Raw genomic sequence first — 10,140 nt, 5'->3', positions numbered from 1 at the left:
AGGAGGGTGCATGGTTGACGTAAAAACCGTTTTTACACGTAGTTTTTTATTTTGGTTTTGACATGTGCAACGCACCGGCGAATCTTCTTATCAGAAGGGTAGTACAGGAAATAAGGTGCGACAGGGTACCCTTACATTTTTCCTAAGTCAAGTGCCGCCAGCTATCCCAACCTTCAAAGATGCCTGTGACGAAATGACCAGAGGTCACCAAATCAATGTTGTCTTCCTTGGCATCGCCGGGGACGCGACCCGATGAGTTAAAGACTAAGAAAGTTCTTAGAAAATGAATATCTGTAACTGAACAAGTATAATTGCGCAATTAATGTCTAATTGTCGGGATTTTCTAAGTGTAAAGGGCATTTTGACACACGGTAGCCGAGTGTGATTGCGCTCCAATGTTTCCGATAGATGGCGATTGATCTCGTGTACCTTCCGAAATAGGAATATTTCTGTGTAAGACTAACTTGGAGGATTATAGGTGGGTTGTGTCTCATACTGGCAACTTTTTCTCGGAATTAACATATCATCTTATCTTATATATAAGTTAAACCTAAAGCTGAGGCGAATGATTAGATTTTAAGGTCAGATAGACACATTAGGCCAGCTTCATTTAGGCTGTATTTTACAAATAAATGAGCAATACTACGTGTTAATAATATTAGTCAAAATCTAATTATTTACCATTCATACGGATTAGAAATATAACAGTTACTTTTTCTATTCTTGCTAAATGCAAAAATCGATGTCGCCGACCTCTGTGGTTCAATAACCTCCGGAATTTAGCAATTATAAACAATAATTTAATCAGGCCTGTCATCCTTGGGTGATCCTGTGAGATCGTTTCTAAATTAAAGATGAGTAGGCTACTCATTTTCAATTTCGAAACGATCTCTAGGTAGTAGGAGGCCAGAAGTAGGCCTACCGGCGAAAATATTACCTGATCCTTGGCAAAACTTCAAAATATACGTGTTCCATCACAGCTACGAGAAACAAAAATAATTTGGCAAAAATGATATGGGATTATATTTTTTAAATGCGGATCTTGGATGCAGCATTGCTTCAGCGAAAAACAATTCCGATACAACAGGGGCCGGTTGCTCAAAGGTTGTTTAAGACTTGAACAACCTTTGAGCAACCGGCCCCTGGTGTTGATCTAAAGAAAATAAAATCAAACAGTAGCGCTGATTAAGTGCCTAGATTCACCGAAATGAAACGCTATTGTTTATAGGCTAAATGCAGAAACTGTAACGACCCGCAAAACCCCGAGTGGTAGTTAGAGGTTCACAGTGATCGCTATATGGCTTCGATCGTAGCCAATTCACATTATATGCATGAGATATTACATTCATATATATACTATTTAACAATAGACAATATTGAGTTTATAGATATGTCGTAGCGCAGTACTGTTGTTGTTGCATGCCTCGTCACTCGGTGAAACCCTGTTGCGACTATTTTCGGTAACGAGGTAACTCCCTTGTTAGTAGCGTCGTCTTCGAATCACACGACACAAAAATTTTGTTATACTGGTCGGAACAGTCGTTTAGGTAAGGATAAGATATCGATAAAAAAATATATCTCAAACCTCTGACATGTAGGCTACGAGAATATCTCTGCGTGCTTTAAGTTATTGATATCTACACAAACGTATTTACATTATTGCTAAATAGCCAGGCGTTCGAAGTGGAACGTCCCTTGGAGATAGGCTCTTGTTTTCATATAATTATTGGAAAAACAATTTTTACCTTCATTCTTTAGATACCTTTGTCTCTTTCGCGGTAGAAATGGCACCAATTAATTTTTACATGATGCACGTCAGCTCCCCGTGTCGGGGAGTCTGGATGGTATTGAAAGAACTGGGATTGGAATTCAACTTGAAGTATACTGATCTGATGAAAAATGAACACATGACCCCGGAATTTCTCAAGGTATGAAAACAGACATTCGTATGTATTTTTGGTAATACGTATGTTGTAATGAAAATTTGAATAATTTTTCCCTTTTGTACACACAGATGAATCCTCAGCATTGCATCCCAACCGTTGATGACAATGGCTTCATTATGTGGGAAAGGTACGTTAAGGGCCAAAACCTTGAGGCGTGTTGCTGCAGCCCGATTGGTAAATAATCAAAAGATACAAAAGCTATCCATTTTACAGCGTGCCTAAATTCAATATGAATATGCAAATGAACATTGAATATTAACTGCATCGGCGCTGTTTATTACGAAATCTAAAAATTGTTCATCGATTGAATTTTGCAGTCGAGCAATAATGTTGTATTTGGCTGAAAAATACAGTAAGAATAGCAACTTCTATCCGAAAGACAATCCCGAAAAAATCTACCAAATTAATAGATTCTTGTTTTTCGACATGGACAAAATGTACGGAAAGACAGGACAGTATATAGTATGTATAGATCGAGTTCATGAACTCTCTTGTCCACACCTTTTCATGCCTCGGTGGCAAAAGCCACCACTGGTTACTAGGGGTTACAGACAAATCAGACAGGTTTTCTTTTTATTCCAGTACCCGAAAATGTTGGAAGGCAAAGAGTTGGACCCGGAGAAAGAGAAAGCAATGAAGCAATCGTACGACCTGTTGGACGGGTATCTCGAAGGGAAGAAATACGTTACTGGCGATCATATGACTGTAGCCGATCTGAGCATCGCCGCGTCGGTTATGTTTTCTACCCTCATCGACTACGATATTTCCGGCTGGAAGAACGTTTCGCGTTGGTTGAATACGATGAAAAAGTTGCCGTATTTCGAAGAGTGCAACAGCGGCTTGGATTCGTTCAAACAGTACATGAAATCCCGCAAAGGAGTTGTGGCGCATCATTAATATACATAATGCCCGAAAAAAGCAAATTCCAAACAGAGAATTCGTATTCGGAAAGTCAATTTATATTACCACGTTTTTTTTCGTAGCGTTAAACAAATCACGTTATATAAATATATGTATTCATAGGCAATATTTATACGAAGTTATATCATTGGTTGGCAATATATATTATATGTGATAAGTCAGCATGTGAATCAGTTGAAATCTAAAATGTAGGATCTATACTATATTATATTAACCATCATTGTTTCATATATCTTGCTAGTTTGAATAAAAGCACCGAATCATTTAGGACCGCGTTAATTATTTCGTTTTCTATGTATGCGAGAAGCTGATTTGAGAAATCCCGCATCATTGTCGCGTCCTGTAACTTGTTAGAAAGCCTGCACGGCGTCAGTTCCACACAAAAAGGGAATTCGTTTTTCAGCCCGTTTCAACGGCATTATTGGTTTCCGTATATTCACAAGGTACAGACGCTCGGGATATAGACCTTTAACTCTGACAAAAGCGGTATTTTCTGACTTCCTACTATACTTTCCCATTGCGTAACTCGAAACAATTTTGCCGGTCCCCACTCCACGAGGTTTTATATGTATGTGAATATCTTGTTACCACATCGACGTTGTTGCCCATGCACATTCAGTGATTGTGCAACAGTTGCAACATCATTGGTTTCTGTATACATTGACGAAGGGGGAGGGATTGATAAAATCGACGTCAGATTGTCAAACAGTTCAGTACTACTTTCCTAATGTGCATGGCGTCCCTGGGGCACTAGTATAGAGGAGAACCCTCTCGTCGTTAAGTCTATTCAAATACAACGATCAATGAAAAAAAAACCCACCACAGAGCGTGTCGATTTACTTGATTATATTTTGAAATATAAACAGATATTTCTTTTTGACTAGAACTTTTAATTAATTACAATATTTACACGTATATATTTTAGCATATAAAACAAAATATTTTCAGATCAATCGGAAATTTTATATACATGTACAAATTAACAATATATTTTGAATTGAGAAAAGAATATACATATTAAGATCAGCAATGTATTTTGACAAGATATACATCGAAATTTTAAAGCAGTTATGATCAGTGTAGTAACTTTAAGTTTTAACAAATCTATATGTACATTCTCAACGTAGCCAAACATTTCTAAAAAAACCCATAAAAAGACGAAACAATACGCATCAATCAAGATATAACCACGGTATCCACTTCAAAACATGTTTTTAATCACTGAGTCCATTAGCCTACAGTGAATAAAGATTAGTACGTAACTATCGAAACATGTATGAGCAAACCTACAGTTGATGATTTATTCCAGAATAAATTGTTAAATCATCATCTTTGCGTTTGCTCAAAAAGCCTGAATACTGAGATTTATATCTATACCAGTCATTACAGAAAATTACAGCAATTTATAACAATTTACACTTATATATAAATAAGGCATTCCATAAAACATTGCAGTTAGATCGTTTGTTACAATAAATGCAAATTCAGGCATGAATTATATGCACGAAGAAACGCCTGCAGTGATTTGAACCTGATGTATACAGATCGGGAATCTCAAAAGCATATCGCTAGAATCAGCCGTTGCCAAAGATGTCTACACAGTTAGAGAACAAAACTTATAACGATACACCCGGTGTGTAGCGGTCCTGCGCGTAATGGTACGATTCTATCAGGTTCGAATCCCGTAAAAGATAAACAACGCAGTTTCGACCATTTTTCAATGAAATTATTTTGTTACGCTATTGATTGATTAATTAAAAATTTTATATATAAAATACCCAAGACGTTAGAACTAATATTCATTTGCAGTATACATATATCGAATCTAAAAACAAATATCGTTTCAAACATGATGATGAAGACAGACTAGCACCATTTATCACAATTGGGTATACATACATGTATAAATATGTTTTTAATTCAGTGTCCGGAATCGCTAAGCACTATGGCTAATTCCTGTAACGTGTTCGCTATCGACAGCGTTGACAGTCGTCGTTTGGGTTTCGCGTCGCAGCACCCGGCTATCAACCTATCGATACAGTCGAAATCCATTTCGAAATAGACTTTCATTTTGCGCAACATTTCGCCGATCGAATAGTTATCGCTGCGACAATCCGCCCTACCGCCCATGAATATCTCGGGCGCTACTTCTGGATTATCGGTGCCGAATTTCTTCGCATCGTCTGCCGTGCGCGGTTTGTAGGCGTACTCGCGTTCGCCCTCGGGAAACGCGTTACCCGTATCGACGAGAATCGGGATCAGTTTCCCCTCGATGTCTTTGACGACCATATTATCGACGTTTACATTGTTCATGACGACGCCTTTTTTCCTGTGGACGAAGTCCACCAAAACGCACACTCGATACATACACTCTACCCAGTTCGATAGAGAGTATTTCGTCGCTTGGTTTTGTCGGCGTCTGGTTATTTCCTGAGCTATTACCAGTCTTAACGGCACGCCGGCGTCTTTCATAGCTAGAGCCCATTCGCAGTAACCGTCCTCGCGGTCGTCTGGCTGAAGCGGCACCAAGCCTAACATTCGCGGCACAGTGGGAGTAGATTGTAAATACAGTAGCAAGACGGCTTCTTCGAGAATATCGCGCAGTTTCGTGTCGTTTTTCTTGAAGTATTTCAGCACAATCGGATCGCCGTCGCACACGGCACGATACACGCAAGACGAATGTCGAGGTCCCATTTTCGAATAACTACCGCGTTCGCTTTTAAACAAACGCACGCGTCTGTACGCGTCCTTCAGGAATAGATCGTCCCAGTTCACGCAGTCGACCAGCGATTTTGTTGTCCAACATTGTTTCGCGGCATGAGTAAGTTTTTTGATTAGAGTATAATCTAAAAGCGTCGAGTATACGCCTTGCGGTACGACGATAGATGGCGGCTTTTCGTCACCTACCAGACACGAAACTCGAACGGTTGAAGTTCGTTTTTTCGCTTGTTCCTTAATCCGTCCAATCGGCGTTTTCATCTGTAGATCGTAGCTCACCACCGAAGGCTGCTTACTTTCCACTTCTTGATCAGGTGGCAACTGAAAAATAACAAATTAACCTTACAAATAAAATTCAATACAAAATACAATTCAAACGAGTATCAATCAGGAGACTGTTCTTACTTTCTCTATTGTCGTTGTTGATGTCGTTGATGAATTCAGCGGGAGTTTTGTATTTCTAGATTCAATTGTAGTTTGTAACTCTTTTATAAGACTTGGTGGTAACTGTTGAGCTGCTGTTGTATTCGATGATTCCGTTATCTGTGTAAAGCAAACATGGGAGACATATTTATAATGTGAAGTTCACGAAAGTCTTAGAATGGCGAAGGTTAACTAAATACATAGAGGGTTGTTCCCATTACCACTGGATTAATTACGTATCAAGGCTTAAACAATTAAGTTAATAAAAGCACGTAAATGCGCAAAATGATCAGATCAGATCAATGAATGGTGGATGAGTTGATATTACCTCGCCAGCAGTATTTGAGGAAGTTGATTGAAGCGTTGTCTCATCGTCTGGGAGGGAACTATCGAGTATTGCAGGGGATGTCGCACATAGAAGTGGAATCGAGCAGATATCTTCCGCTGGTTTGTTGGTGGTCGATTCATCGGACTTAGCATCAGAAACCTCCAGGGAAAGTGTCGGTTTTTGTTCAGAAACGAGCGGCTTATCCTCGAGTAACTCCGTCGATTCTGGCGAATTTGACGAGTCATTTATCGTCACCTGTTCCATCAAATAACAAAATGTATTTTTTTGGCAAATAAAGATGATCAATATCAGGGTCCCTACAGGTCAGCCATTCCTGGATATATGGAGTTTAAATTTCAAATTTCCTTGATGAAGTTCTGCATCACTTTCATAACCCAATTACTGTAGACTCCTCCTAAATCGGTACTGTTTATTTTGGTAAATCGTTAATTCCTGAACAAATTTTTATCCTTTAAACTGGGTTCCTAATTCGGTAACTGTCGAATTTGGTAAAAAGAAAATTTAGGTCGCAACTGTTTTGTTTAAGGGGTTAGTCCATTGTACATCTACAATCTAGAAAAAAATTCCTAATGGCCTATTTCTCAAAATTGAAAGAGTTTTAAAAGGAGTTTTAGGCATTTCGATCAAGGATTTAAGCCGTCAGAACCCTATAAATCATCTTATAATGACCTTTTCCGAGGCTGACAGTTCCGATGTGTCCTTGTACTTGAATACGGGAGTATCTACAGTCATATTGTTGTTCGCAACAGAAGGCTGATCCGGATCGGGTACCTTATCGTCAGGCGTAGTTTGCTGGAATGAAAACATAGAATTCAAAATTGTTGTAGTTTCACAATTCGATGTTTCATGTGGTTCGGATTGACCAAAAATCTACTAACGACTATGAACAAACTAAACTTCAGTGTCTGGAATGATGTGATTACACTATAGATCTAATATTTCTTTACAAACCTGTGGCTGATTCGGGACATGTCAATATTTTTATTTATCTTCCGTGAAAACGCGCAAAAAGGAATATATGTTTTTGAGCGGGCGCAAAAACGAATGTTTGTTTTTGCGCGATAAAATTATTTGTGCATCTTCGTGGGGGATGAACAGAAAATATTGACATGTCCCGAATCATCCACCATACAAACCTAAGCAACTTAACAAAACTTGACTCAGATAGAAAATAATCGAATTCCTTACAGTATGTCTTACCTTGTCGGCTATTGATGGTATATTTCCATTAATCGCCGTTGACTCAGTTGTTATCACCGTTGTTTTAACGCCAGCATTTGCAATCGTCTGAAATGAAAATATTAAAAACCAAAAAATGAAAAAATATTTAAAAAAAATTCGAAGCATTTCAAAAATAGACATCTGCACACTGTTCGTCTGCGAGTATGACCTCAAACTTGCGACGAGTAAAGGGGGATACCCCCAGCCCCCCCCCCACCGCTTAAGTTAGGAGTACTACCCAGTGAGCTAGCTGTTTCATCAGAAAGGTTTCTCTCCCATCCCTCTGGGTTGAAGATCCGTAACCGAGATCCGTATCTGTAACCGAGCTATAGCTCCGTTCGAATCACTCGTTTTACAAACCCAATAACCCCGCACTTCCGATCAAGTCCGTAATTAATACTTCTTATCTCGCCGATGATAAAACGAATGAATTTGCTGACGTACCTTGATAGACTGAGGTGATGTTTGCGATGTAATTCCAAATCCATTTTGATGAATCGACTCTTTATCGTTCGGTAAATTATCATCAACTCCAACCTAAAACCATAGAGTTTTATAGTTATACACATTGGTTCGGGGATGGCCAATCCTCATGAGGAAATATGTCAAGTTTTATGAAAATTGTAATTCGAGTATTCGCTGAATGAGTATAGTTATTCTATGAATAAAGATGAAGATTGAGTCCGCAGGTTTGTATGATAAAAACGTGGCTTCTAACGCTGGAATTTAAACACTGGCGAATAGGTCACCTCTATAGAAAAAAATTATATATGTGACGCGTGAATCTTTGTATTTTCAATGTGACCTGGGGCTTTTAAAATGTCCTCGCTTTCGTCATCAGAAAAACGACTGTTAACTAAGGGACACTAGATCCATTACTACACGAAATGGTCGGGTATTTTATGACCGAGACAAATGGTTAAGCGTTAAAAGTGGGGTTACGAACCCGAAATGTGAAATCTGAATTCAAAGCGGTTATCAGTCTAAAGACTGAATCAAAAATGTATTTTTGGCAGAAAATATTGATTATTTTAAACATAGAACCGCTGGTAGAACGATGAAAAAAGAAAAAAACACCCCAGGCCGGTGCCGAACTTATTGGAGGGGCAGTTCTATTTCAAGAAAAAGGGCACTTTGTCACTTTCTTATGGCTTATATGAAATGCACGGGTACCTAAATCATTTGACAATGGATTGATTTTTAATTTTCCAAATGCATGAAAATTGTATCCAATTTCGAAAAATCGTGACCCAAATTTTTTGACACTGTCTTGACTTGTTGAAGGGCACTTTGAACTTTAGGGGGTTCGTTCGCTACCCCCGAACCACTCCTCGGCACGGGCATGCACCCGAAATGCATGTCCAAATTAGGTTCATGCTTACCTTGGCGTAGATATGTTGGGATGCCTGCGCGACTGAAGCGTTTACTCCGTTTTCTACAGTTTTCGTTAAGATCATAATCATAGACTTCATGTTGCTCGGCGGCTGTACAATGTAGAATAATACTATTTCACTTTTATTTGAAAACATCATTATCAGTTTCAGACACGTTAACTAATCAAAAACATTTCTATCCAAGTCAGGAAACAACGTTCATCCGACCAATTGCTTAGACTTTTGTTCAATGTTCTTTCTTTCTCGTTAGAACACAGCACAAGGAGAGAAGACACGAAAAAGGGACCAATTATAGGACACAAAGTCGCGTCAGTTCATCTGCAGGTGAATTATCTAAACCGTAGCGGTTTATTTCACCTTGACCGAAGAGAGATATATATAAACATGTACTAGCGGTATATACCGGCACTCTCTGTGCCCAGTAGGATTAAAGTTTATATGCACCAACATTTCAGCCCATTCAACCTTGGAGTAATTTAGATAATTACTCCAAGATTCAACATATAGTTCTCGAACTTCAACATGTAATTTTAATACATTTATATATTAAGAGCAGAAAATTAGGCCAATGCAAATTGAAATATGCATCGATTCTATGAAATAATATCACAATTTTGATATTTCTGACGAATGTCTCCACTTGCTAGCATGTGGGCAATATCATAAAGATTACTAGGGAACTATGCTTTAACACAGTTCCGTAAGCGAACTTTAATATAGCAGGGTCCCTCAATCATTCGAGAATTAAAGGAATTTTCAAGGAGAAAATTTCAAATTTAGAGGAGTGTAAGTATCACTTTCATATCCCAATTACTGTCGACTCCTCCTAAATCGGTACTGTTTATCTTAGTAAACAATTTAATTCGGTGGACTCTTGTGTATGATAACTAGGCCTAAAACCTAAAAAAAATTCTAATTGCCAATTTCTCAAAATTCAAAGGGGTTTTCAATGACTTTTGGGCATTTTGCTGAAATTCAAGGATATTCAAGGACCTTGAAAAATATTTTTGGTTTAGAAGGAGTCTTCAAGGAATCGTAGGGACTCTGTAAAGGCCTATATTTCAGTCAGTCTATTACGCGTCCAATTTAGTCAAAAACTTACCGAGTTTATTTTATCGTTTGCATCATTCTCGGTGAGGTCGGAAAGAACCGGCTTCTTGATGTCATC

At 38.5% G+C, this 10,140-nt stretch overlaps 2 protein-coding genes across 3 annotated transcripts; one reads left to right on the top strand and one right to left on the bottom strand.

The window, feature by feature from the left end:
• Window positions 1-1,407: 1,407 nt before the first annotated feature.
• Window positions 1,408-3,119, top strand: LOC141904134 (glutathione S-transferase 1-like). 2 transcript variants are annotated; one of them, XM_074792656.1, is made up of 5 exons: window positions 1,408-1,547; window positions 1,759-1,928; window positions 2,015-2,073; window positions 2,264-2,408; window positions 2,529-3,119. In XM_074792656.1, exons 2-5 carry the CDS (start codon window positions 1,785-1,787, stop codon window positions 2,841-2,843), a joined length of 663 nt encoding a protein of 220 aa, XP_074648757.1. In that variant the 5' UTR covers window positions 1,408-1,547; window positions 1,759-1,784; the 3' UTR covers window positions 2,844-3,119. The 2 variants fall into 2 exon arrangements, with proteins under 2 accessions (XP_074648757.1, XP_074648758.1); XM_074792657.1 differs by having other exon boundaries at window positions 1,430-1,547; window positions 1,783-1,928.
• A 1,668-nt stretch (window positions 3,120-4,787) lies between these two features.
• Window positions 4,788-9,050, bottom strand: LOC141903513 (uncharacterized). The gene is made up of 7 exons (XM_074791637.1): window positions 8,961-9,050; window positions 8,023-8,115; window positions 7,558-7,644; window positions 7,027-7,149; window positions 6,337-6,591; window positions 5,991-6,128; window positions 4,788-5,906 (listed from the first exon to the last, which is right to left on the bottom strand). Exons 1-7 carry the CDS (start codon window positions 9,048-9,050, stop codon window positions 4,788-4,790), a joined length of 1,905 nt encoding a protein of 634 aa, XP_074647738.1.
• Window positions 9,051-10,140: the final 1,090 nt, after the last annotated feature.

The sequence above is a fragment of the Tubulanus polymorphus genome, chromosome 4 (genome assembly GCF_964204645.1).
Source record: "Tubulanus polymorphus chromosome 4, tnTubPoly1.2, whole genome shotgun sequence".
Classification (NCBI taxonomy): Eukaryota; Metazoa; Nemertea; class Palaeonemertea; order Tubulaniformes; family Tubulanidae; genus Tubulanus; species Tubulanus polymorphus.
This window is presented reverse-complemented; position numbering and strand designations above follow the sequence as displayed.

Excerpts from the sequence above, each read along its gene's own strand:
- LOC141903513 (XM_074791637.1), bottom strand. The coding sequence starts at position 9,050 with ATGAAGTCTATGATTATGATCTTAACGAAAACTGTAGAAAACGGAGTA. Across the intron at positions 7,645-8,022 it reads CATCACCTCAGTCTATCAAG|ACGATTGCAAATGCTGGCGT; the intron begins GTACGTCAGCAA and ends TTTTCATTTCAG. Across the intron at positions 6,592-7,026 it reads AACTGTCAGCCTCGGAAAAG|GTGACGATAAATGACTCGTC; the intron begins GTCATTATAAGA and ends TTGATGGAACAG.
- LOC141904134 (XM_074792656.1), top strand. The coding sequence starts at position 1,785 with ATGGCACCAATTAATTTTTACATGATGCACGTCAGCTCCCCGTGTCGG. Across the intron at positions 1,929-2,014 it reads TGACCCCGGAATTTCTCAAG|ATGAATCCTCAGCATTGCAT; the intron begins GTATGAAAACAG and ends TTGTACACACAG. Across the intron at positions 2,409-2,528 it reads GAAAGACAGGACAGTATATA|TACCCGAAAATGTTGGAAGG; the intron begins GTATGTATAGAT and ends TTTTTATTCCAG.